Here is a 27,024-nt window from a genome sequence, read left to right as displayed (position 1 = left end):
GGTGGCGGACACAGAACGGTTTCTACCTCGTCTTAATTTAGTGTGGTAATTTAATGTACTCACACGGTGACTCAGCATTCTCCGATCCGTGTCCCCCGTCTGTCTGTATCCTGCTGACTATGCCAATTGTTGGGTGGAATGACTGAAATAATCACTCAACCCCTGACGTCTGTAGTTCAATCACCAAGCAGTCTTTATTTTTTTCACAGCGGTGGGGAGATAACTTCTGATGGCCAAGCCATGAGGCTTCTCCACCGAGGCAAAGAACCATGCAACATTTATACCTCACATTACATCATGATGCATCATTTCAAACTTATCCAATCACATTTAAAAACACATACACAGTGGTTTTCAACTTCTCCAATCGCAGCCAAGGCACGTACACTTGGGCTCCGCCCATACTACTGTGGGATCCGCCCACATTACTGATTGTTATCAACCCTACTGCTAACTTCTTTGTTTAAACAGCTCTGAACTTACGATGTTTAACTGTCCCCCTTCAGGTAGCATTCCATTAGCCTTCTTTATTACCTGATGTACCTGCATACTAACTTTTTGTGACTCATGCACTAGAACACCTAGATCCCTCTGCACCTTCTTTTGCGAATCATCTTAAATCAGTGTCCTATGATTGCCAACCCTATTATAAACAATTTCTCCTTATTGACTTTATCAAACCATTCAGGATTTTGAACACCTCTACCAAAATCTCTTAACCTTCTCTGCTCTCAGGACAACAAGCCCAGCTTCTCCAGTCCCTACAAATAATTGAAGTCCCTCATCCCTAATACCATTCTCCAAGGCCTTGACATTCTTCCTAAAGTGTGATGCCCAGAGACGGACACAGTACTCCAGCTGAGGACTAGCCAGTATTTTATGAAGGTTTAGCACAACTTCCTTGGTTTGTAAAAAAAAAAAGAAAAATGCTGAAAAACTGAAATAAAAAGCATAAAATGCTGGAAAAACTCAGCAGGTCTGGCATCGTCTGTGGAGAGAGAAATAGAGTTAATGACACTATCATCCCCTTTAAAATTACACCATTTAGTTCAAATTGCCTCTCATTCTTCCTACCAAGATGTCTCACTTCACATATTTCTGATTTAAATATCGTCTACCATGTTTCTGCCCATTTCACCAGTCTGTCTATATCGTACTTAAATCTGTTACTATCCTCCGAATTATTTACTATAGACTCGATTTTCCAGGTCCCAGGGTGGCAGGCTTGGTGGTTGGGGGAGGGGAGGTGCTGGGAAAATAGCAGGGAGCCACCTTGGGATGGCTCCCCAATGCAGTCCCACTGCCAGGGAAGTTTCCCAGCAGTGGGACTGGATGTGGAGTGGCTGCCGGCCAAATGGAGCAGGCAGCCAATTTAAGCATTGAATGACCCAGTTAGGGTTGATTCCTCACACCCGTTGGCATTTGGCTGGTGGCGGGGGGCCATTGTGTTACATGGGGAGGCTGCTAGCTTCATGGAGGCGGCCTCCTGTAGCAGTCCGGGGGAGGGAGGGGAGGCCATTGGAGCAGTAGGGACAATAACCCAAAGAAGGGGTCACAGGTAGGGAAGGCCGCCACCACAGCCCCAACACTGCCGCCAGAGGGGTCTGTCTGCTTAGCCCCTCTGTTTTTTAATTTTTAGCTTACCTATCTATCCATGCGTTCTCTGAGCTGCTTCAGCAGTACCCATCTTTCTCAGTAGGGCTGCTGAGGCTCTAGAGCTGCTGGCCCTCTGATTGGGCCAGCAACATCTACATCCTACCTGTCATCCTTAATTGGACGACAAGCCTGGAGGTAGCCAATTAGGAGGCCATCTCCAGGAAAATAGCTGAGCCAGTCCTGCTGCTGACAAGTGCGGGCTTGAGACCCCCATTTCTTCTGACATCAAGATCCCAAAGCCTGCAATAAAATCCTGTCTTATATTTCTGAATGTTGTATCATCTGCAAACTTTGAAATTATACCTTGTGTACCAAAACCCAGGTCATTAACATATATTGCCATTGAATGTCAAGGGGAGATGGTTAAATTCTCTCTTGTTGGAGATGGTCATTGCCTGGCACTTGTGTGGCGCGAATGTTATTTGCCACTTCTCAGCTCAAGCCTGGATATTGTCCAGGTCTTGCTGCATTTCTGCGCGGACTGCTTCAGTATCTGAGGAGTCACGAATGGTGCTGAACATTGTGCAATCATCAGCGAACATCCCACTTCTGACCTTAGGATTGAAGGAAGGTCATTGATGAAGCAGCTGAAGATGGTTGGGCCTCGGGCACTACCTTGAGAAACTCCTGCAGAGATATCCTGAAGCTCAGTTGATTGCCCTTCAACAACCACAACCATCTTCCTTTGCGCTAGGTATTACTCCAACCAGTGAAGAATTTTCCCCCTGATTTCCATTAACTTCAGTTTTGTTAGGGCTCCTTGATGCCATACTCAGTCAAATGCTGCTCTGATGTCAAGGGCAGTCACTCTCACCTCACCTCGTGAGTTCAGCTCTTTTGTCCATGTTTGAACCAAGGCTGTAATGAGGTCAGGAGCTGAGTGGCCCTAGCGGAACCCAAACTGCGCGTCACTGAGCAGGTTATTGCTGAGCAAGTGCCGTTTGGTAGCACTGTCGATGACCCCTTCCATCCCTTTGCTGATGATCGAGAGTAGACTGATAGGTTTAAGTAAAAATGATGTAAGTTTATTAGCCTTATCACTCTTAACTGGGTTAAAATTACTATAATATGCAACAGAACCACGCTAATATGCAGACAAGATAAACACACACACAAAAATAGACACAGAGGGGGAGAAAGAATTAGGGGAGGGGGTTCAAGTAGGGTTGGCAATAAATGGAATTCATTTACCGTCTGTTTTTGCTGTAAAGCCCTTGGTTGAAGCTAAGGTCTTGGAGTTCTTGCTGGGGCGCAGTGCACAATTTCTGACTTGCTTCTCTGGCACCAGAAGGCTGAAGAGGTGCTCTGTCTTGAGGCTTGCACTGCCACCATGGCTTTCCTGGGACTTTGCTAGAGAGAGAGACAGACTGAAAGGTGCTTTCTTCTTTGAGTTCAGTTGCAGTCTCCAGAAAAACCTGTCAGGCACAATTCAAACAGTCTAAAGTCTGGCCAGCAGGTAAATCATGTTACCATCTCTTTGTTTGAAACAGCATCTTCTGGGAAGGTTGTTGATTCTCAAAGCTCTCCAGTCACACTCTGTGGGATGTGGAGCTCTGGCTCTTACACAGACAAAGAATGTTTATTGTCGTGATTGCCCAGACCAATCTTGTTAATTGAATCAGTGAGCAATCCCATTGTCTCTCTATTCAACTGCCTCTCAGAATGCAAATGTGCAACCATGTTTTCAGCTGTTCAACTCTGTGGTCTTTTCTTAAATAAGTTATGTGTAATGTCCAGTAAAAGAGGTTCAAGTAGTGTTCCATATGAGGAAATTAATATATTTCCATCTGGCAGGTGTGATTTCCGTCACAATGCAAATGCTTCAGCCTAGTCTTTTGCATTGATGTATCATTGAGGATGGGGATATTTGTGGACCCTCCTCCTCTTAGTTGTTTAAGTGTCCACCACCATTCAAGACTGGATGTGGCAGGACTACAGAACTTAGATCTGATCAGTTGATTGTGGGATTGCTTAACCCTGTCTATCGCATGCTGCTTCCGTTGTTTGGCATGCAAGTAGTCCTGTGTTGTAGCTTCACCAGACTAACAGCTCATTTTGAGGTACACCTGGTGCTGCTCCTGGCATGCCCTCCTGCACTCTTCATTGAACTAGGGTTGGTCTCCTGGCTTGATGGTAATGGTAGAGTGGGGGATATGCCGGGCCATGAGGTTACAGATTGTGGTTGAATGCAATTCTGCTGCTGCTGATGGCCCACAGCGCCTCATGGATGCCCATTTAGCACAGTGGTAGTGCCACACAACACGATGGAGGGTATCCTCAATGTAAAGACAGAACTTCATCTCTACAAGGACAGTGCGGCGATCACTCCTACCAATACTGTCATGGACAGATGCATCTGCGACAGGTAGATTTGTGAGGATAAGGTCAAGTAGGGCTTTCCCTCTTGTTGGTTCCCTCACCACTGCCACGGACCCAGCCTAGCAGCTATGTCCTTTAGGAATAGTCAATAGTGGTGCTACCGAGCCACTCTTGGTGATGGACATTGAAGTCCCCCACCCAGTGTACATTTTGTTCCCTTGCTACCCTCAGTGGTTCTTCCAATTGGTGTTTAACATGGAGAAGCACTGATTCATCAGCCAAGGGGGGGGGGGGGGGCAGTAGGTGGTAATCAGCAGGTTTCCTCACCCATGTTTGACCTGAAGCCATGAGACTTCATGGGGTCCGGAGCCAATGTTGAGGACTCCCAGGGCAACTCTCTCCCGACTTTATACTACTGTGCCGCCACCTCTATTGGACAGGACATACCCAGGGATGGTGATGGCAGTGTCTGAGACATTGTCTGCAAGGTATGATTCCGTGAGTATATCTATGTCAGGCTGCTGTTTGTCTAGTCTGTGGGACAGCTCTCCCAATTTTGGCACAAGCCCCTAGATGTTAGTAATGAGGACTTTGCAGGTTTGCCGTTCTAGTTTCCAGTGCCTCGGTCAATACCAGGTGGTCTGTCCGGTTTCATTCCTTTTCTTAGGCTTTATAGAGGTTTGATTCAATTGAGTGACACTGGGAAGTTCCGAGGAACAAAGGGACCTTGGCATGTTTGTCCATAGATCTCTGAAGGCAGAAGGGCAGGTTAATAGGGTGGTGAAAAAGGCATATGGGACACTTGCCTTTATCAATCGAGGCATAGATTACAAAAGCAGGGAGGTCATGTTGGAGTTGTACAGAACTTTGGTAAGGCCACAGCTGGAGTGCTGTGTGCAATTCTGGTCGCCACATTATAGGAAGGATGTGATTGCATTGGAGGGGGTGCAGAGGCGATTCACCAGGATGTTGCCTGGGATGGAACATTTAAGCTATGAAAAGAGGTTGGATAGGCTTGGGTTGTTTTCACTGGAGCAGAGAAGACTGAGGGGTGACCTGATCGAGGTGTACAAGATTATGAGGGGCATGGACAGGGTGGATAGGGAGCAGCTGTTCCTCTTAGTTGAAGGGTCAGTTACGAGGGGTCACAAGTTTAAGGTGAGGGGTGGGAGGTTTAAGGGGGACTTGAGGAAGAACTTTTTTACCCAGAGGGTGGTGAAGGTCTGGAATGCAGGTAGATGCAGGTTGCCTCACATCCTTTAAAATGTACCTGGATGAGCACTTGGCACATCATAACATTCAAGGCTATGGGCCAAGTGCTGGCAAATGGGATTAGGTAGACAGGTCAGATGTTTTAATGCATCGGTGCAGACTCGATGGGCCGAAGGCCTCTTCTGCACTGTATTATTCTGTGATTCTGATTCTGAGTGGCTTGCTAGGCCAGTTCAGAGGGCCTTTAAGAGTCAACCCACATTGCTGTGGGTCTGGAGTCACATGTAGGCCAGACCATGTAAGGACAGCAGACTTCCTTTCCTAAATGTCATTAGTGAAGCAGATGGGTTTCTACAACAATTATTTCATGGTCATCCATCTCAGACTCCTGAGGACTCCAGCATCACAGATGCCAGTCTTCAGCCAATCCTATTCACTCAATATGGTATCAAGAAACGGCTGAAGGCAGTGGATACTTTAAAGACTATGGTCCCCTGACAACATTCCAGCAATAGTACTGAAGACCTGTGCTCCAGAACTAGCCACACCCCTAGCCAAGCTGTTCCAGGACAGCTACAACACTAGCATCTTTTTTTTTAGAGATACAGCACTGAAACAGGCCCTTCGGCCCACCGAGTCTGTGCCAACCATCAACCACCCATTTATACTAATCCTATACTGATCCCATATTCCTATCACATCCCCTATATTCCCCTACCACCTACCTATACTAGGGGCACTTTATAATGGCCAATTTACCTATCAACCTGCAAGTCTTTGGCTGTGGGAGGAAACCGGAGCACCCAGCAAAAAACCACACAGTCACAGGGAGAACTTGCAAACTCCGCACAGGCAGTACCCAGAATTAAACCTGGGTCGCTGGAGCCACCCCTGACGATGTAGAAAATTGCCCAGGTATGTCCTGTGCACAAAAGATGAGATTTTAATTCCAGATTTATTAATTGAAATCAAATTTCACTATCTGTCATGGTCGGATTCAAACCCATGTCCCCAGAACATTAGCAGGGTTACTAGTCTAGTGACATTACCACTACACCAACGCCCCCTGCCAAAAAAAAAAATAGGAAATTGTTGGAATAACCACAAAGGCGACTTCATTGTAGCAATTAACGATCAACAGTTTTCAAACAAGTAGTCACGGAAAAGGGGTGTGGTCGGGGGATGGAGTAATAAAGGGGATGGTCTGTGTTCAGATGGAGGGGAGGAGTGGTTACATGACAAGAGGGATGGATGATGGTGCAAGGCAAATGGGTGTGGTAATGGAACAAATAAAAGACGGATTCAGATGAGGTGTCAATGGTTACAGCAGAATAGCAACGGGGAGTGGAAAGCAAGGAAGATTCGGCAAAGAGGAGAATGCTAAGTCTATCTCTGCTCGGGCAGCTGCCACTGGCTGAAAGTCCCTGCTTCTGGGGACGTAAATAAATGAGGACACGAGTCAGGCAAATATGTCAGCACACCACAGGATCCTCGACTTTTTTACTGGGGGAAAAACTGTTCCAAATACCGCTGCATGTCTGATTCATCCATGAAATAGGATATTCAACAATCCGTGCCACCAAGACAGGGGGAGAAAGCTGCCAGTCAATATCGGCTCCTCCCCTGTGTCGGTTTGCGACAATATTTGAAGGTGGGCTGGCTGGGAGCAGAGAACCTTTGTGTGTGTGTTTTGGAATTTTACAACGTTACCGTAAAGTGGTTGGCTGTGGGTGGGGAAAAGTGGTGGAAGCTGCAGAAGTGGTGGATTGTTATTTGGAAGAAAGGTAAATTTACGAGAGAGAGAGAGAGAGAGAGAAGGGAAAGAATTGGTGCATCCGTAAGGAAAAGGAGGGAGTCGGCGGGAAATGAAGCCGGGTAGTAGGCGAAAGCGATACAGTTGCTGCTTGGCGATACAATGTAACCCGGCGGTGAGCGAATGAGTGGCGATTCCCGGAGCTCGCACGGTGTAGGACAGCCCAGGGGACAGCGATGTCTACACATCACCTGGGAGGAGAGCGTGACCTACATCCCAACGGCAGGAGGTATATGTCAAATACATCTAATCCTGCCTTCTGAAAGGAAATCCAGTTAGATTAAATTATTAACGTACCTGCACTTCTTCCCAACATATGAAAAAGCAACAGTTCTAAATCTGCAATAGGTAGACTTAGAGTGACTATTATGTTGGACCAGAGTTTCAGGTTGCCTCCGAATCGCATAAAAATTCAACCATTTTTCCCCTGGGATTCATCACGCCTACAGATGTTAAAACTCCATGCGCGCCTGTTAATTAATCAATAGTTAATAAAATAAGCATAGAAATGAATCGAACCTGGATACCTTCCCAGTGGATAATCTCATCTGAATGTCTGATATCATTGCAGTTTAAATGTGTGAAGTGTATGACATGTTGAGAATAACAGCTGTGAATGCCACAGGAAGATTTAGCAAATTAACACCTCTAATATTGTGATCGTGTCTAAGTGGCTTGTATTAGCATAAGATTTTTTAAAAAGGCATGCTCTGGCTTCAAGGAAAGTGTCTGGCAAGTATTTTGTTTGGGAGGTAGTAGGCAATTAAAAGACTTATGTCAGGTACAGTGAATTTATAATGCAATTTTGCAAACAAGTGAGATATTTGCTAGTCTCTTTCATTAAATGGTGCCTGTTTTACAATTGCAATACAGTATCATCTATAGATCAGTAAAATTAAGTTCTCTTTTTCTCAAACCTGTTCTATAATGCTTGATGCATTCTCATTTTTCTTTTTTAAAAAAAAAGAAATGCGGTGGTGAAAAACACCACCTTTCTGTGTGTTATGTAAAGTAATGCCTGGTGGAACATGCATCAAGGAAGTGATGCACATTGGAGCTGAAGTGAATTTTCATAATTTTGTTCACTGCTGCAGTTTCTGGCATTGTTGGAACGCCCTGACATGTTGCCTCATCTGCTGTATTGTAGATGGCTGTAGCACTAATTCTGTAGACTGTTTTCAATTTTCTAATGCTCCAAAAATGGTCCTACAATGAACATCGATTAATTTTGATTAGAGATACAGCACTGAAACAGGCCCTTCGGCCCACCGAGTCTGTGCCGAACGTCAACCACCCATTTATACTAATCCCATATTCCTACCAAACATCCCCACCTGTCCCTATATTTCCCTACCACCTACCTATACTAGTGACAATTTATAATGGCCAATTTACCTATCAACCTGCAAGTCTTTTGGCTTGTGGGAGGAAACCGGAGCACCTGGAGAAAACCCACGCAGACACAGGGAGAATCTTTCCTGTAATCTACTGTAGTATATTCAAGAGATAGGCATATAGTTGTTGGTATATCTATTTGAGAGGTATAGATCACATTGAGCCTTTAATGTGGAAAATCTCTCGCCATCCTTTACAGTGTGTGGTGGTGGAGAAGATTGGTGAAACTTGGGCTTTTCAGTCAAAATGGAAGTCTAAGAGATTATCTTATGGAGGTATCTAAGATGGTTAAATGTATTGAAATATATCTTTAATTTTTGAGGCAAGATGTCATTAATTTATAAGCAGTACAAGGAGACAAAAGTTCAAACTTAAAAGAAAATTCGGACTGATCTTGAAGTTTTTCTCGGTGATAGATATATGGAGTGGACTTCTAGGTAAAGTAGAGCAGATGAAAACCTGGGAGTAATTTAAGAAACAATAGAATGCTGCAAGGGAGGCCTTTAAGGTCTCACTGGATAAATGAAGTAAGATAATCTGAATGGTCTTCCTTATCTGTAATGATCTTGTGGAAGAAATAAACATTGAGCCATAATGGAAAGTCAGAAGACATGACTGAGTTTGATCAAAAAGCTATATTTTTAAAAAAAAGATTTTTTTAAGGTGGAGAGATGGGGTGAGGTAATTGCAGGCTCTACCACCAATGGTGGGACACAGAGGGTAAGAGCAGAAGTCCAAGTAGTGTGGCATGGGAATGTAAAGCTGCATGGTTGCAGATGCAGGTTGGGTAAGGCAATAGGGAGAATTTAATGATAGAATTTAATGGCAGAATTTCTCACCCACAGCTGTTACAAAAATTTCTAAATTCACTTGTAACAGCCCTTCAAAACACTCCCACAGGGGATGCTGAGACCAAGTGGGCCCACATCAGAGACGCCATCTATGAGTCAGCTTTGACCACCTACGGCAAAAGTGCGAAGAGAAATGCAGACTGGTTTCAATCTCATAATGAAGAGCTGGAACCTGTCATAGCCGCTAAGCGCATTGCACTTTTGAACTACAAGAAAGCCCCCAGCGATTTAACATCCGCAGCACTTAAAGCAGCCAGAAGTACTGCACAAAGAACAGCTAGGCGTTGCGCAAACGACTACTGGCAACACCTATGCAGTCATATTCAGCTGGCCTCAGACACCGGAAACATCAGAGGAATGTATGATGGCATGAAGAGAGCTCTTGGGCCAACCATCAAGAAGATCACCCCCCTCAAATCTAAATCGGGGGACATAATCACTGACCAACGCAAACAGATGGACCGCTGGGTTGAGCACTACCTAGAACTGTACTCCAGGGAGAATGCTGTCACTGAGACTGCCCTCAATGCAGCCCAGCCTCTACCAGTCATGGATGAGCTGGACATACAGCCAACCAAATCGGAACTCAGTGATGCCATTGATTCCCTAGCCAACGGAAAAGCCCCTGGGAAGGACAGCATTACCCCTGAAATAATCAAGAGTGCCAAGCCTGCTATACTCTCAGCACTACATGAACTGCTATGCCTGTGCTGGGACGAGGGAGCAGTACCCCAGGACATGCGCGATGCCAACATCATCACCCTCTATAAAAACAAAGGTGACCGCGGTGACTGCAACAACTACCGTGGAATCTCCCTGCTCAGCATAGTGGGGAAAGTCTTTGCTCGAGTCGCTCTGAACAGGCTCCAGAAGCTGGCCGAGCGCGTCTACCCTGAGGCACAGTGTGGCTTTCGTGCAGAGAGATCGACTATTGACATGCTGTTCTCCCTTCGTCAGATACAGGAGAAATGCCGTGAACAACAGATGCCCCTCTACATTGCTTTCATTGATCTCACCAAAGCCTTTGACCTCGTCAGCAGACGTGGTCTCTTCAGACTACTAGAAAAGATCGGATGTCCACCAAAGCTACTAAGTATCATCACCTCATTCCATGACAATATGAAAGGCACAATTCAACATGGTGGCTCCTCATCAGAGCCCTTTCCTATCCTGAGTGGTGTGAAACAGGGCTGTGTTCTCGCACCCACTCTTTTTGGGATTTTCTTCTCCCTGCTGCTTTCACATGCGTTCAAATCCTCTGAAGAAGGAATTTTCCTCCACACAAGATCAGGGGGCAGGTTGTTCAACCTTGCCCGTCTAAGAGCGAAGTCCAAAGTACGGAAAGTCCTCATCAGAGAACTCCTCTTTGCTGACGATGCTGCTTTAACATCTCACACTGAAGAATGCCTGCAGAGTCTCATCGACAGGTTTGCGTCTGCCTGCAATGAATTTGGCCTAACCATCAGCCTCAAGAAAACGAACATCATGGGGCAGGATGTCAGAAATGCTCCATCCATCAATATTGGCGACCACGCTCTGGAAGTGGTTCAAGAGTTCACCTACCTAGGCTCAACTATCACCAGTAACCTGTCTCTAGATGCAGAAATCAACAAGCGCATGGGTAAGGCTTCCACTGCTATGTCCAGACTGGCCAAGAGAGTGTGGGAAAATGGCGCACTGACACGGAACACAAAAGTCCGAGTGTACCAGGCCTGTGTCCTCAGTACCTTGCTCTACGGCAGCGAGGCCTGGACAACGTATGCCAGCCAAGAGCGACGTCTCAATTCATTCCATCTTCGCTGCCTTCGGAGAATACTTGGCATCAGGTGGCAGGACTATATCTCCAACACAGAAGTCCTTGAAGCGGCCAACACCCCCAGCTTATACACACTACTGAGTCAGCGGCGCTTGAGATGGCTTGGCCATGTGAGCCGCATGGAAGATGGCAGGATCCCCAAAGACACATTGTACAGCGAGCTCGCCACTGGTATCAGACCCACCGGCCGTCCATGTCTCCGTTATAAAGACGTCTGCAAACGCGACATGAAATCGTGTGACATTGATCACAAGTCGTGGGAGTCAGTTGCCAGCATTCGCCAGAGCTGGCGGGCAGCCATAAAGACAGGGCTAAATTGTGGCGAGTCGAAGAGACTTAGTAGTTGGCAGGAAAAAAGACAGAGGCGCAAGGGGAGAGCCAACTGTGCAACAGCCCCAACAAACAAATTTCTCTGCAGCACCTGTGGAAGAGCCTGTCACTCCAGAATTGGCCTTTATAGCCACTCCAGGCGCTGCTTCACAAACCACTGACCACCTCCAGGCGCGTATCCATTGTCTCTCGAGATAAGGAGGCCCAAAAGAAAGAAATGATAAGACAAGAGTTTGAAATTCGATGTGTTGGGGGACAAGGAGCCACTGTTGGTCAGTGAAGATGAAGTTGATGCACAAGTGGGATTTGTTGCTAATGAGCGTTTTGGATGAGTTGATTTATGGGAGGTGTCGAAGGTGTGGTCGAAATGAAGCATGTGGAGAATTTGAGTCCAGAGGGGTTTCTGTGGGGTTGAGGGTAGAAATGGGCAATCATATGGCCCCTCAAGCCTGCTCCGCTGTTCAGTGAAATCATGACGACTGATCTGATTGTAACCTCGACTGCATATTCCTGCCTACCTCCGATAATCTTTCACCCTTTTTGCTTATCAAGAATCTATTTACCTCTGCTTTAAAATAATTAAAAGATTGCTTCCACTGCCTTTTTTGAGGAAGAGAGTTCCAAAGACTCACGACCCTCTGAGGAAAAAACAGAAGTAGAAATTGCAGAGGTACTGGCCATAATCTTCAAATCCTCCTTAGACACTGGGTGGTGCCAGAGGACTGGAGAGTTGCAAATGCTAACACCCTTATTCAAAAAAGGGTGTAAGGATAAATCTAGCAACTATTGGCTAATCAGTTTAATCTTGGTGGTGGGGAAGGTTTAGAGATCGTAATCCAGGTCAAAATTAAGTCACCTGTTCAAGAATGGATTAATTAAGGAACCTAGGATTGATTTGTTAAAGGCAAATCGTGTTTAAACTAACTTGATTGAGCTTTTTGATGAAGTAACAGAGGGTTAATGGGGGTAGTGTGGTTGATGTGGTGCACATGGACTTCCAAAAGGCTTTTGATGAAGTGTGACAGAATTGTCTTGTCAGCAAAGCTGAATCCCATGGAATAAAAGGGAAAATGGCAGCATTGACACGGGTTGGTTGAGAAAGTGGTGAACAGTTGTTTTTTAGACTGGAGGAAGATTTACAGTGGGGCTCCCCAGGGGTCAGTACTACGATCACTGCTTTTCTTGATCTATATTAATGACCTAGACTTTGGTGTGCAGGGCACAATTTTAAAATTTGCAGATAACACAAAACTTGAAATTATGGTGAACTGTGAGGAGGATAGCGTTAGGCTTTAAGAGGACGTAGACAGACTGGTGGAATGAACGGACATGTAGCAGATGAAATTTAATGCAGTAAAGTGATATATTTTGGTAGGAAGAATGAGAGACCATACAAAATCAAGGATACGATACTAAAGTTGTTGTAGGAGTAGAGGGACCTGGGGGTATTTGTGCACAAATCGTTGAAGATGGCAGGACGGGTTGAGAAAACAGTTAAGGCATTTGGGATCCCGGGTTTTATAAATAGAGTACAAAAGCAAGTAAGTTATGATGAGCCTCTATAAAAATACTGGTTCAGCTTCAACAGGAGTGTTGTGTACAATTCTGGGCACTGCACTTTAGGAAGGATATGAAGGTTTTAGGGAGTGGGTGCATGACACTTTACCAGAATGGTTCTGGGGATGCGGGACTTCAGTTACATGGATAGAATGGAGAAGCTGGGGTTGTTCTCCTTCGAGAAAATAAGCTTGATAGGAGATTTGATAAAGGTGCTCAAAATTGAGGGGTCTAAATCGTTTAGATTGAAAGAAACTGTTCCCATTGGCAACAAGGTTGAAAACCAGCGGGCACCAATTTATGATTAGCAAATGAAACAGTGGCCACATTATGCAATGAGTGGTTAGGATCTGGAATGCACTGGCTGAGTGTGTGGTGGAAGCAGATTCAATTGGCAACAAGGAATTGGATGAGCACCTGAAGATAGAGCATTTTCAGGGCCATGAAATATGTGCAGGGTAGCAGAACTAGCTGAGTCGCTCTTGCAGAGCGCAGCATGGATATGAGTAGCTTAATGGCCTCCTTCTGTGCTGTGAGCTTTCTATAGTTCTATGACTCTCTGAACCTGCAAAATTAATGTTTTATATTTATTCCCATGAATCTGTTTTTGGTTTATTATAACATTCATCTTATCGAGTGCCTTCTAAAAGTCCAACTATACTGTGTCCACTAGTTCCCCTTTATCTACCCTGTTAATTACATCAAAAAACTCTAATAGGTTTGTCAAATGCAATTTCCCTTTAATAAAACCACGTTGACGTTGCCTAATCATATTGTGATTTTCCAAGTGCCCTGTAACCACCTCCGAGCATTGTCCCTACCTCTGATATCAGGCTAACTGGCCTATAGTTCCCGTTTTCTTTCTCTCTCCTTTCTTGAACCTCTGGGTTACATTTTCTTCTGATCCATTGGAGCAGTTCAAGAATGTAGGGAATTCTGGAAGATTAAAACCGATCATCCACTATCGCTGCGACTACCCCTCAATACCCTGGGGTGTAGACCATCACATCCAGGCGATTTGTTGGCTTTTAGTCCCATAAATTATTCTTTTCTAATATTAATTACATTCCTCACTATCACCAGAACCTTGGTTTCCACAGTTTTTATTATATTCTTTGTCTACTGTGAAGGCAGAAACAAAATATTTGTTTAATGTCTTTGTCATTTCCTTATTCACCATTATAGTTTCTCTGCCTCCAGGGGACCCACGTTTACTTTTGCTAATCTGTTCCTTTTTGCATACTTGTAAAACGCTCTTGCAATCTGTTTTTATATTTCTTGCTTGTTTACCCTCATTATATTTCTCCCTCTTTATCCATTTCTTGGTCATCCTTTGCAGATTTGTTTTTAAACCCAACCCTCAGAATTTATTTTGTTTAGCTTTTGCTTATCTACCAGCATATCTTTTAATCTGATTTTCCTAATTACCCTCAATCAACTTGCCCCTCATGCCTCTGTAATTGACTTTGTTTAAATTTTTAAGATCCTAGTTTTTGACTTAACCACATTACTCTCAAATTTAATGTGAAATTCATCATATTATGATCACTCTTTCCCAGAGTATCCTTTATGATGATATTACTGATCAACACTGTCCCATTGCACAATACTAGATCTAAGATAGCTTGTTCCCAGTTGGTTCCTCAACATATTGTTCTAGAAAACTGTCTCAAATGTGTTACTTGATTTCATCCTTCAAGCTAGTTTTGTCTATTTCTTTCTACATGCTGTTAACCTATGATTATGACTCTGGTGAAAGGTTAGCCATGATAAAATTACCTACTGGTTTTGATGGCCGGCAAAGCCATTGTATACTGTATTTAACTTCTGCCATTCAAGGCTAAAACATGACGAGTAGATTTAATGCTGATAAATGCGAAGTAATGTGCGTTAAAACAGAAAACCTGACGCATGTACAAGACAAAGGGGTATCTATTAGCAAAGGAAGAAAGAAGAACATTTGTCTTTGTTCACCATAAAGCGAAAGTATCCAGTCACCATGAAGTTTATCAAATGGGCTAATTGGACCACTAAATACATCAAGCTTAAAATAATTGTTCAGCTGTAGTATTCATTGGCATGATCATGTAAAACAATGTGTGCCGTTTTAAGGCACCTAACCTTCAAAAGAACACTGATGTAGTGGAGAGTTCAGAAAAGAGATAAAAGCATAATTTTGGGGGTTTGTTTTAAAACTGTAAATGTTCAAATGAATTTATTTCTATTGGCAAAAAAATGAAGGGATGTGAAGCAGAGTACTAAAATAACCATAGATGTAGATGATTGACTGTAACGGAGCATAACAATGTTCTGGAGAATAATGAACAAGAACTGGATCGGCTTAAGCATAGAAGTTACAGAAAACTCTTTTCTAAAAGCAGTTGTATTTTTTTGAAAGCTGTAAAAGAATCATTTTGTGTTTTCAAGCTCAGGTGATCGTAAGTTGGCACAAGAATGGTTGTCGTTAAACCAGGCGTGTGGTACTATTGAGTGCTGCTTGTTGCATTCTCTTGTAATGAGCTCAGTGGAAGAGCAAAAGAGCAGAACACAAAGCTCCCACAGGTGGGTGTCTCCCTGTGACAGTTACAACAGGATGATGTCATTAGCAGCCAATCCATACTGAGCATTCTGTGTTGAAGGAACATTCAGCTTTTGCTGTGCATAGTGGTGAGGGGGTCTGTCTTCAGTTTGCAGACGTCAGTTTTGCTGTTAACCTTTCCTGTGCTGAATGTGCTGCAGATGTGGCAAGGTGATTTTTCTGCCTCTCTTTCTACAGCTGAAATGAACAGTAGCCCACAGCGATTTAGTGCTCTTTGGAAAGAGAAGTAAAATGAGAGAAAATTAGCGAAAGTACCCACCAAATATTTCCAGAGTTGTCCCCAGACCTATTATTGCTACTGACTTTGGGCTGTGTGAGAGTCTTAGCATTGCAGAAGCAGGCCATTTCGCTCATCGAGTCCATGCTTGCTCTCTAGAGCAACCTAATCAGTCCCATTCCCCTGCTCTATCCCTGTAGTCCTGCAAGTTTATTTCCCTCATATTGAAATCATTGTCTCCACTTCCACCACCCTCATAAGCAGTGAGTTCCAGATCATTACTGCTCACTGCATAAAAAAGGTTTTTCCTCAACTCTTTCCCTGCCCCCCGACCTTTTTATCCCTTGCCCAAAACCTTCAATCTGCATCCCCTAGTCTTTGTACCATCAGCTAATGGAAACAGTTTTTCTTTGTCTACCTTATCAAAACATAATCTTGTACACGTCTATCAAGATCTCTCCCCTCAGTCTCCTTTGCTCCAAGGAGAACGAGCCCAGCTTCTCCAACCTGACCTTGTAGTTAAACTCCCTCATCCCTGTAACCTTTCTGGTAAAAGAAATGAAATGGCTACCGTGCAAATACATCACCAGCCAATCCCAAGTCGAGAATTGAACCCGCAGCATTATGCTTCATTGCACCGTGTACCAAACACCCGAGCTATACTGCAAGCACCAGGGCAAACCTGTTCTACCCATTGTCATCACCTGCACAGAACAGCCTGCTGTCATATGGCATGTTGGCCCTTTTGTACCCCAAGGTAGAGAACTGACAAACCTCACATGACCAAGGCAGAAGAGTTTGCAATTGGCCTTTGTTGTTCTTGCAAGCTTACGAGGGAAATTAGCAAACAGAGTTACTGGTTCTGGGACTTCTGACACTGGGGGAAAATTTTAATCTTTAAAAAAAAAAGTGTTTGGGTAGGGTGGGGGGATTGAAGTCTGCGAAATCTGTTTCCTGACCCAAACCCGCCTCCAACCTGCCTATTTCATTTTAACTGAGGCGAGTAGGTGGGCGTGTGACCAACCTGTTCCAATGACGGGGGTTGGAACTTTAAATACTGTTATCAACGCTGGACTTTGCAGCATGATTTATGTTTTTTAAAAAGTTTTAAGATTGAGTCTGAGAAGTCAGGTGATGTTACATTCACTCTGCTTAAGGTCAAGACAGAGATCTGTTGCCAGGGTAACAGAGAACACAGATCAAAGACTTTGAAAAACAGAAAATACGGGCGTATAACATCTGACGAACAATGGGTTTCACCCTCCCAGACTCTCGGATCCTAAACAAGGAGTCAGAGATTCTGAGGATGTAAATATCCATGGCAGCTGTTAACACCTGGAAACAATGGAAAGCCCAGGTGGCTGTGAAACCAGATTTCTAGATTTTGCATATTGGACTAAGACAATAAGCTATTTACTTTGGAGTCCAGATAAATTCCACAGATTTTCTGCAGGCAGGCTGTAAGAAAGAAAGACAACCAGCAGTGGCAGCCACAAGGGAGTGAGAGGGAACACCTGCTCTCAGAATACAGGTACAGTGAAAGGCGGCGAAGATTTGAACCAGTTTTGAAAGCTGAGGTTTGTGCAGAAATAAAACCCCAACAGGATCACCCAGGAATTCTCTTAATCACCGACGTCCAGGTCAGAAGTGCTCAGAAGTGTGCGCAGAGGACATTGATTTTGAAAAGATTTGCGAGATCTAATCCATTGCAACTGGGAGGAGTTTGGGAACTTTGACTGCAAAGCTTTCGCCATCAGAGTACTATGTAATGTATAAGTGTGGTGTGAGGTTTTCAAGTATTTTAATAAGTATAAAAATACTTTTTGTTTGTTAATTTTGGGGCATCAACTACTTCCAAAGTACTATTTAGTTAATGGATTTAATTTAATTTAGTTGTTATAAATAGTCTTAAAACGTGAAATCTTGTGTAGTTCTTTAGATTGGTCTGAGGGTTCATATCTCATTTTTAATGTTAACAGTCTCCACTGAGGACGTAACAATATGGTAACGAGACTGGGAGCCTCACTGTCATTCAAGTTTTCGACTTTAACAGCTGTCGGCTGGGTTTCCTGAGTATCGGGTAACCTGGCAGCTTCATTTGAGGTGAAGATTTGTTGGATTGAGGAAGTACATACTTGTTTACCTACCTCCTGGATCCAGGTACCTACCTGAGGAGCCTCTGCGATCAGGCAATCTACCCCTGAGGCCTCCGAACGTCCCCTACATCCTTTTCTTTTTCCCCACCACCCCACCAACCACCGTGTCCTTGATGTCCTTCCCCTCCCCCACCACCACGAGCCCTCTTTTTTTTTTTTAATCCTCCTTGCCTGCTGCTACAGCCTTGACTGACCAGCTCCCTGCTTGACTGAAGGCCCAGCATGTCACTCAGGCTGGCCTCTGGGCAGGGTACTGATTTGGTGACGTCATTGACCCATTGTAGAGTCAGAATTCCAAATGCCAAATTGAAGGGGTCAAGGGGCCCAGGGGCTGCCTTGTTCAGCCTGCCTGAATGTAAAACTGTAGCAGTTGAGAGAACATCTCATACAGATTAGCATAGCTAACTGAAGCTGCACACCTCTCTCTACACTCTTCTGAGACCTTTCTTACAAGAAGCAAGAAAATGAAAAAGACACAGTCTGCGAGAAGCAAGAAGAAAACCTGTTTTCTGCCAACTTTCCATCTAAGCAAAAGGTAACTTCAGCAAATTAAGCTACCTCCATTTATCTTCAGGAGTGCAAAGAAGAAATTTGCAAGTGGAGGTTTTTTTTTCCAACCATTCCTCCCCCATTCAGCATTTCCTGTTCAGTGATCTCTAGTTTGTTTGGACTTTTTGATAATTAAAGATGGACTCTAGGTTCACCTGAAATTCATGTTAGTTTATAGTTCTATTTACTAAAATGTCCTTTCCTTTTTACACCTTTTAACCTGTCCTTGTATGTTTGTAAGCATGCATTGAGAAGTTAACAACCCCACCTCTTCCTGAGTTTGTGTGTGTTAATAAACCCCAATTCTTTGATTTAACTTAACAACAGTATTGTTATTGCGGTCGTTTATTATCAGGGTTTAAGGGAAGGAAAAATTCAATCACTAACCTGTTTACGGACAGCTGGTTGGAAAAACAAAGAAATTTGTTTTGTTTTTTAATTAACTACCTGTTCGTAACACAGTTATGATGGAATAAAAACAAGAAATGCTGGAACCACTCAGCAGGTCTGGCAGCATCTGTGGAAAGAGAAGCAGAGTTAACGTTTCAGGTCAGTGACCCTTCTTCGGAACAGGTTATGATGGAAACTGCCTATGTAAACGTAACATGTTGTAATTACACTCTACTGCCACTATTGAGTTGAAAGTTGACAGGAAATAGACAGATTTAAAATTTATAATATATTTATAGATGAAGATAAATGTCTTTAAAACAGGGAATTAACTACATCAGTATGGCCTGGTCCATTTATCACTTGCCCTCTAATCCTGCTTTATCTGAAGACTACACTTAATCTTGACACCATGTTTGTAGACCCACAGGAAGTCAACTGATATGAAATAAATATTGCAGTTCTGAACAGAGTTCATCTGCTCCTACCTGTACTACAACATTATTACTAATTTTAAAGCATTAGCTAGTAACAACAATCCCAAAGTAGCTCCATTCACTATCTCTTAAACCTCGTTCTTGCCCCCATCCATCTCATACTGAATATATTTGAGTATAAAGCCATTCCATTATGAATGAAGTTGTCACTTCCTATGATTAGTCAGCAAATTGACAATTCTCAGTTGCTAGATTCATGAAGTTTGTTACTGCCTTACAGCCTACTCTCAATCATCAAAATGATGGAAGAAATCATCAACTGTACTATCAAGCGGCACTTACGCACTATTAACCTGATCAATTTGGATTCTGCCAGGACCACCGAGCTCCAGACTGCATTACAGTCTTTAAAAGTAAAATCAATGGTGATCAGGTAGAGAACTCCAGTGGCTGGGACGGCACAGTGGCGCGGTGGTTAGCACTGCAGCCTCACAGCTCCAGGGATCTGGGTTCAATTCTGGGTACTGCCTGTACGGAGTTTGCAAGTTCTCCCTGTGACCGCGTGGGTTTTCGCCGGGTGCTCCGGTTTCCTCCTACCGCCAAAGACTTGCAGGTGATAGGTAAATTGGCCATTGTAAATTGCTCCTAGTGTAGGTAGGTGGTAGGGAATATGGGATTACTGTAGGGTTAGTATAAATGGGTGGTCCTTGGTCGGCACAGACTCAGTGGGTCGAAGGGCCTGTTTCAGTGCTGTATCTCTAAATAAAAACAAATAAATAAAACAGGCACAAGGGAAAATGGTTGTGGTTATTGAAGGTGAATTATCTCGACTCAGGGCATCGTTGTAGGAGTTCCTCAGTGCAGCAGGCTAAGCCCTATCTTCAGCTGCTTCATCAGTGGTCTGACCATCATATGTTCAGAAGTGTGACTATTCACTGCACAGGGTTCAGCGAATTTTGAAATTCCTTTAAATAATGAATCAGTTCATGTGCAAGTGTAGCAGGCTTGGACGGCATATTGGCGCGGTGGTTAGCACCGCAGCCTCAGCTCCAGCGACCCGGGTTCAATTTTGGGTACTACCTGTGTGGAGTTTGCAAGTTCTCCATGTCTGCGTGGGTTTTTTCCGGGTGCTCCGGTTTCCTCCCACAGCCAAAAGACTTGCAGGTTGATAGGTAAATTGGCCATTATAAATTGCCCCTAGTATAGGTAGGTGGTAGGGAAATATAGGGACAGGTGGGGATGTGGTAGGAATATGGGGGTTAGTGTAGGATTAGTATAAATGGGTGGTTGATGGTCGGCACAGACTCGGTGGGCCAAAGGGCCTGTTTCAGTGCGCCGAAGGGCCTCTTTCAGTGCTGTATCACTAAACTAAACTAAACATTCAGGCTTGGGCTGATAAGTGGCAAGTAACATTTGCACCGCACAAGTGCCAGGCAGTAACCATTGCAACAAGAGAGAATCTAACCACCCCAAAATATTAAATAGCATTGCCATTAGTGAATCCCTCACCATTAATAGCATTACCATCCATGAATCTCCCACCATCAGCATCCTAGGGGTCATCATTGACAGGAAACTCAAGTGATTCAGCTCCTGACTCCCAAAACACCACCTCCACATGTCAGGAGTGTGATGGAATACTCTCCGCTTGCCTGGATGGGCGCAGCTCGAATAACACTAAGTTCAAACCACCAGCCAGGACAAAGTAGGCTGCTTGATCGGCACCCCATCCGCTCCCCTCTACCACTGGTATGCTGCAGCTGCAAGATGCACTGCAGCCAACTTACTTGGCTTATTCAGCAGTACCTCCTAAACCCATGACCTCCATTACCTAGAAGGATAAGGGAAGCTGGTGCATTGGAACACCATAACCTCCAAGTTGCCCACCCCCTGCCACAGGTTACGTAACATTCAGACTTGGAAATTTACTGATGTTCCTTCATTGTCTCTGGATCAAAATCCTGGCACTCCCTGCCTAACAAGCAGTGGATCAAGAAGAAAGCCAATCACCAGCACCTCCAGGGTAATTATGGGTGGGGGCAATAAAATGTCAGCCTTGCTGGTAAAGCCTATATCCCAAGAACTAAAATAAGGGAAGAGAAGCACAGAGTAGAGAAGAAGCCTTCCACAGGAAGGAAGGGGAAATTTGCAAAAGGCATTGATCTTGACTCTGGTAGTACCCAAGACTGTTGGTTCAAACCCTGATCTAGAGACTTGAGCGCACCACGTGGGCTAGCACTTCAGTGCAGTAGTGAGGAATTTTTTTCGTATGAGATGTTAAATTGGAGCTTTGTTTGCCCCCTCAGCTGACTGTAAAAGATCCCATGGCACTGTACAAAGAAGAGCAGCGAAGTTCTCCCAGTGTCCAGGCCAATATTTATACTTCAACAACATTTTTTTTAAAAGAAAGAATTGTCTTGTTTACCTCGCTGCTACATTTGGGTACATTACAAATGTGACTACACTTTTTTTATTTAAAAAAAAAAGTATTTATTTGGCTCTGAAGCACTTTCAGATGTTCTCTGCTTGTGAAAGGTGCTATATAAATGCAGGCTTTGTTTTTTTTTAAACTCGTACATCTGATGAAATAAGGATTTCATCTCAGTATTGCAGAAGGCCACTTACTTGCTTGTTGCCCTTGTATTGGGGATGCTATATGTGATGCAAAAATATCTAGTGGAGGCAACCGGAATTTCTTTTAATTTCGTGGTGTAGGCCATCATAGTACAAGGTAGATGGAGCATAAATCTGCACCGGTATCCCCCTGCACTCTATGCTACCACATAGTGAAGTTTTTAAGACGTTAACCTGCCAGATGGAAATATATTTTTGTCATATGGAACATTACTTGAATGCTTACTGGACATTGAACATAACTTCATTTAGAAAGACACCACTTGGGCTGGCACTTCAGTGCAGTAATGAGGAGCCCTAGACCCCCCATCTCACCTGGTCGTAATAGAACAGTGAGTAAGGACTGACTGACAGGAAGCTAAAACACTGTTTTGAAAGTTAAACCCTGTTACGGCCAAACCAGCAAAAGGCTGAGAGTGGGGCCCTAGATCCCTTCCTCACCTGGTCGTCACATGACATTCACACTTGCACTTAAATTTTAATAGGTTTAAAGTCTCTTAGCATCTGTATGGGTTCAAAACAAGCAAGGGATAGTCTCAAACTACTGGTTGTGAAGTCAGGGTTGAAAACTGTTGTTCAGTGTAATAAGTTATCAATCTCATTCAGGAAGGAAATAAAGGTAGTAGATGTGTGAAACGGAAATATCACACTAGTGCAGTTAGATCTGCCTTTCTATGGCAAGGATTTAGGCAGATATTGCCACAGAGATGGAGCTTTACTTTGTATCTAATCCATAATGTACCTTTTTGGGAATTCTTGTTGACAAAATGAAAAATGTTCCATGCCCCTCAACTTATGATCATATGTAAAATAACAACAAAGGATATAATTAACTTTCTGTTTTTCTGCTCTTGTCATGTAGATTCAGCTGATTTCTTTTCATTCTGTCAGCAATGGCATTGAACTGGACTGAATGCTGAATAGCCTCCATGTTCTGAAGACACTGACCATGCACAGCCTCGCTGGAGAGAGGTCCCCTGGGCCAGATGCTGAAGCCTGCTCTCGTCCTCTGTCCCAGGCCCGTGTCTACTTGGAGCAGATCCGGAGCCGTGTGTCTCCCAGCATCCAGGACAGCAATCAGGCAACAAGAAGCACAGCCACCAAACGAGACTATCTTGTTGATGCAGCAAAGCAGATCCGCTTAGCACTGGACAGAGAGGTCAATGAGGATTATGAAGCTGCATTTAATTATTACAAGAATGGCGTGGACTTGCTCCTGAAGGGAGTGCAAGGTAGACATTTTACTTATAACTTCCAAATGTATTAATCCACAGTAATTTGGGAAGAGACTAGATTAGATTATTGAGGCATTGATGACTAGCAAGATGCACGTACATTGGTGGTCATATTGTTATTTTGACACCAGGTGAAGCTGTCCTGCATAAAACGTCAAAGCACAAGCTTCTTGGAGACCACTGTTACTCTCTATATTAAAGTGGCTCCCTCTTCATTCACACATTAGGCTCATCTTTTATTTGTTGCACCTTCATTTATGACTCATTGTGTAAATGTATTACCTGTTATGGTGCTGAGTTATATCAGTCAGCATAGTTCCAGTTTGTGCTGAGTTAGCTATCTTAGCTAGGATGGCACAAAAACTCTTCAGTTTAACCGTAGTGCCTGGGGTTGGAGTCCCTACCATGAATCACTGCATTCAGGAGCAGTGGGAGAAAAGTTGGGTGTGGAAGATTTAATTTTTTAAACCAAGGACAAATTTGTAGTGAATTGTCTCAAAACATATTGTGCCATTTCTGCATGATATTGTGGCAGGGAAAGTTGAGTGCTCTCTTCCTTTTTCCTAGAAGCAGTCCGTGCTCCTTGTAATAATTAAGTATATGTGATTCAAAGGTTGAATTGAGAGGTGGGGCTTATCTAGGTTATCCAGTGAGTAGTTGACCCATACAGTCCAGGAAGTCCCAAATTTGTGGCCTAGTATGTGAACTGATCTTAACGGGCTGGGGATGGTGGGGTGCGATGCTATAATTGGCCACAGTGCTTCTGGGGTTATGGAGGGGATGATTATCCTGTTCTGTTCATGGAGATTGGATATGACAGGATTAGGTTTGTTTGTGATGCCTTTCATATTGAGCAGCCTGATGACATTAATTCTGTAAGTTCATGTGTAATAATGGCTTCTTGGTTAGGGTGCTAGAGGGTGTACATTACCTGTGGATCTGTAACCCACCAAGGAGTCCATACATTTAGGACAAGGAGAAAAGTGATAAATAACACTCGCTACTTAAATATGAGAAGGTTACACTAATGGCAGGAACAAGAGGTGTAGGTAGAATGTAAAAATTCAGAATGAATACTTGAGTTATATCAGTATTAAGACAGTTGACAGTGGATAGTGATTTGAGCTGTGAACCAGACCTTACTCCAGATAAAATATCTGCTTTGATTCAAACCAGTGTCTGAATAGCAAATTTGTACAGTTTCATGTTCTTAGTAATGTAGTTAGTTCAGTAATGTGTAACGAAAGTGCTTCCATTTTATTTTTGTCAAATTTTTTTTTGAGGACTTTAAATGGTGGAAATGGATTCAGTTTTGGAAGGCTGAAGATTTCATAGATGCTGGACTTTGTTTTGTTGACAGTTCACTGAAATGACCCTGAGATGTTGTGTTTGTAAACAACCTATACTAAATGTCACATATCTTGTGATATATAAGCAACAGAAACCTTGGTGACCTGGGAGAGATGTCACTTCTCTGCAAACATGTTTAAGATTTGTGAAGGTCAGGAGGTTCTGACTGGCTGGCTGTGGTTTCACTTCTGAGATATTGATTTGGTTCAGTTGGAGTGCGGACAGCGTTTGAAAAGCAGTTGAAGATCAACCTGCCAAGAAAGAAATCCCAACTCATCTTTCCTGCACCTCTCTGAGACCCTGAGAGGTCCATTGTGTCAGCTCCTCATCTTCCTGTCTTTGGAAAAAAAAATCCTGCAAATCCAGAGTGTGCTAGCGGAAGCCCCTGATGCCACATTTCTCCTGGAAAGCCTACTAGACTATTTCTCGACATCTCCAGAACGAACTGCTTCTGAAAGGATCCCAGTGACCTGTCACCGTATACCCAGATGCCAGACCAAAAGGGACAACTGACAGCCTTCCATATTTTTTTTTTTTTCCTTTCAAGAATTAGCAAGTATTTGGTCAAAGTATTCTTTTTTGTTGTCTTTTTGTAACAGAGTTCCGCAGAGAGAGTGCCTTTTTTTTTTCAGTATGTGTGGGATTTTAAAAGGGAACGTTAATTTTTCAATCTTTGTTAATGCTTTGCTTCATTACTGTATCAATCTTGTTTTATAACAAATTGATTTTGTTGTTTATTAAAGGAACTTGGTTGGTGTATTTTATTCTGGGATAAAGAGTAGAGCATATGATTGACCGCATCGGTAGCTGGGTAAATATTTAAATATATGTTGCGACCTGTAGAGAAGTGGAACTAGAAGAGACCGTACCCTCCTCCCACTCGGTCGTAACATATAATTGGGTGCTCTGTACAGGATAACCCAAAAGCCAACGAAGTGCAATCGTAAGTGGGGTAATAATAATTGAAAAGGGAAAACCAGGTTTCTTGTGCATTAGTGTAAAGTTTACACTACTAGAATGTCTTGGTCAGTTGCTACAACCTTTCTGGAGAAGGAGGACTTATCCCTGAGTGATTTGAGAAACTTAGCCAAGGTTAAGCTAATACCATTGGCAACAAAATTGGGGTTAGAGTTAAAAGCAGGAGCTAGGAAAGCAGACGTAATTGAAGTAATAGCACAGCATTTGAAATTGGAAGGTGAAAAAAGGCAAACCGGATGATAGTGCAGTTGAATTAGCTAAAATTCAGTTGCAGATAAGACAGCTTGAACTTGACAAAGAAAAAGAAATGGAAATAAACAAAACTTGGGCTTGAATGGGAAAAACCTCTGTGTGAACAAGAAAGAGAATTGACAATGACAAAACTTTAACTTGACAGAAAGGAAAGAGCAAAAGAGAGAGAGCAGAAAGGGAATTTGAAGTTTTAAAAAGCTGGAACAAAGTCAAAAGAGTGGCCTTAGCGCTGAGGAAAGATCTGACTCCAGCCCAGGGCCCAGTGGAGAACTGTTTAAATTTGTGCAAGCCCTCCCGAAGTTTGAGGAAAGGGACGTACAGGCATTTTTCACGAAAATTTAGCCAGACAAATGAAGTGGCTGAAGGAAAGGTGGGCATTGCTTATGCAAAGCAGGTTCATGGGCAGAGCTCATGAAGTTTATGCCATGCTTGCTAAGGAGGCTTCTGCAGATTGAGATGGCAAAAAAAGGCTACTCTTGCTGCTTATGAGTTGGTTCCTGAAATGTACAAGCAGAAATTTCGGAACCTCCGGAGACAGCCTGGGCAGACTTATAATTTGAGAAGGTAAAGCAAATTAATTTTGATCGTTGAATGCGGGCACTAAAGTTCTTGGCCATGTATGAGGCCCTTAAGGGATTAATTCTCCTGGAAGAATTTAAAAATTCACTCCCTCAGTTAGTAAGAATCCATGTAGAGAAACAATGTTTCAACACCCAGAGAGGCAACTAAGATCACTGATGGTTGAGCTTGTTTACAAGCCCAAACTATTGGTCAGTCACCCCCCACAAACCTGAAAACTATAGAAGGTTGGAGGGTGAAAGGAAGGCAAGTAGCCGGGAACAAAAAGGGACAGCTGGGAACGCCCCGGGATCTCCTGCTCAGGCCAGGAAGGAAGATGCTGAGTGTGGATGTGAGGTCTGCAAGCCTAAGTGTTACTGTTGCCACACTGGGACACCTTCCTGCAGAATACTGGAAATTGCGGGGTAAACCCATGGGACTTATTGGGGTACCCAAGGCCAATGCAGAGAAAGGGGCCCTGACTGAGAGTACGACCGATCAGGCTGTAACTGTCTGCAGCTGTAAGGCCAAGTACAAATACCTCTTATCCCTCAAGTGAGGCAGGTAAACCTATAGTTATAATTGGGGATATAGGAGCCACCCAAACTCTCTTGCTGGGGAAAGGCATAACTTTTCCACCAGAGCGCATACTACATGCCAAGGTTTTAGTGAATAGTATCTGCAGGGAGTGTATACCCATACCTTTTGTATCGGGTGCAG

At 43.7% G+C, this 27,024-nt stretch overlaps 1 protein-coding gene across 11 annotated transcripts in view; it reads left to right on the top strand.

Annotated features, from left to right (window-relative positions):
• The first annotated feature begins 6,472 nt into the window (after positions 1–6,472).
• The window catches only part of rps6kl1 (ribosomal protein S6 kinase-like 1), a 60,198-nt gene continuing 39,646 nt past the window's right edge, over positions 6,473–27,024 (top strand). For 2 of the 11 annotated variants that reach the window (XM_068038680.1, XM_068038670.1), the window contains exons 1-5: positions 6,858–7,229; positions 15,377–15,511; positions 17,745–18,456; positions 18,933–19,710; positions 22,794–23,163. In XM_068038680.1, coding sequence (XP_067894781.1) covers positions 22,845–23,163 — 319 coding nt within the window. In that variant the 5' untranslated portion in view covers positions 6,858–7,229; positions 15,377–15,511; positions 17,745–18,456; positions 18,933–19,710; positions 22,794–22,844. The other 9 variants (XM_068038675.1, XM_068038671.1, XM_068038672.1 and 6 more) reach the window with 9 other exon arrangements.

Source organism: Heterodontus francisci, chromosome 9 (genome assembly GCF_036365525.1).
Source record: "Heterodontus francisci isolate sHetFra1 chromosome 9, sHetFra1.hap1, whole genome shotgun sequence".
NCBI classification, from domain to species: domain Eukaryota; kingdom Metazoa; phylum Chordata; class Chondrichthyes; order Heterodontiformes; family Heterodontidae; genus Heterodontus; species Heterodontus francisci.
Note: the sequence above shows the minus strand (reverse complement) of the source record. Positions and strands in the feature narration are given on the sequence as shown.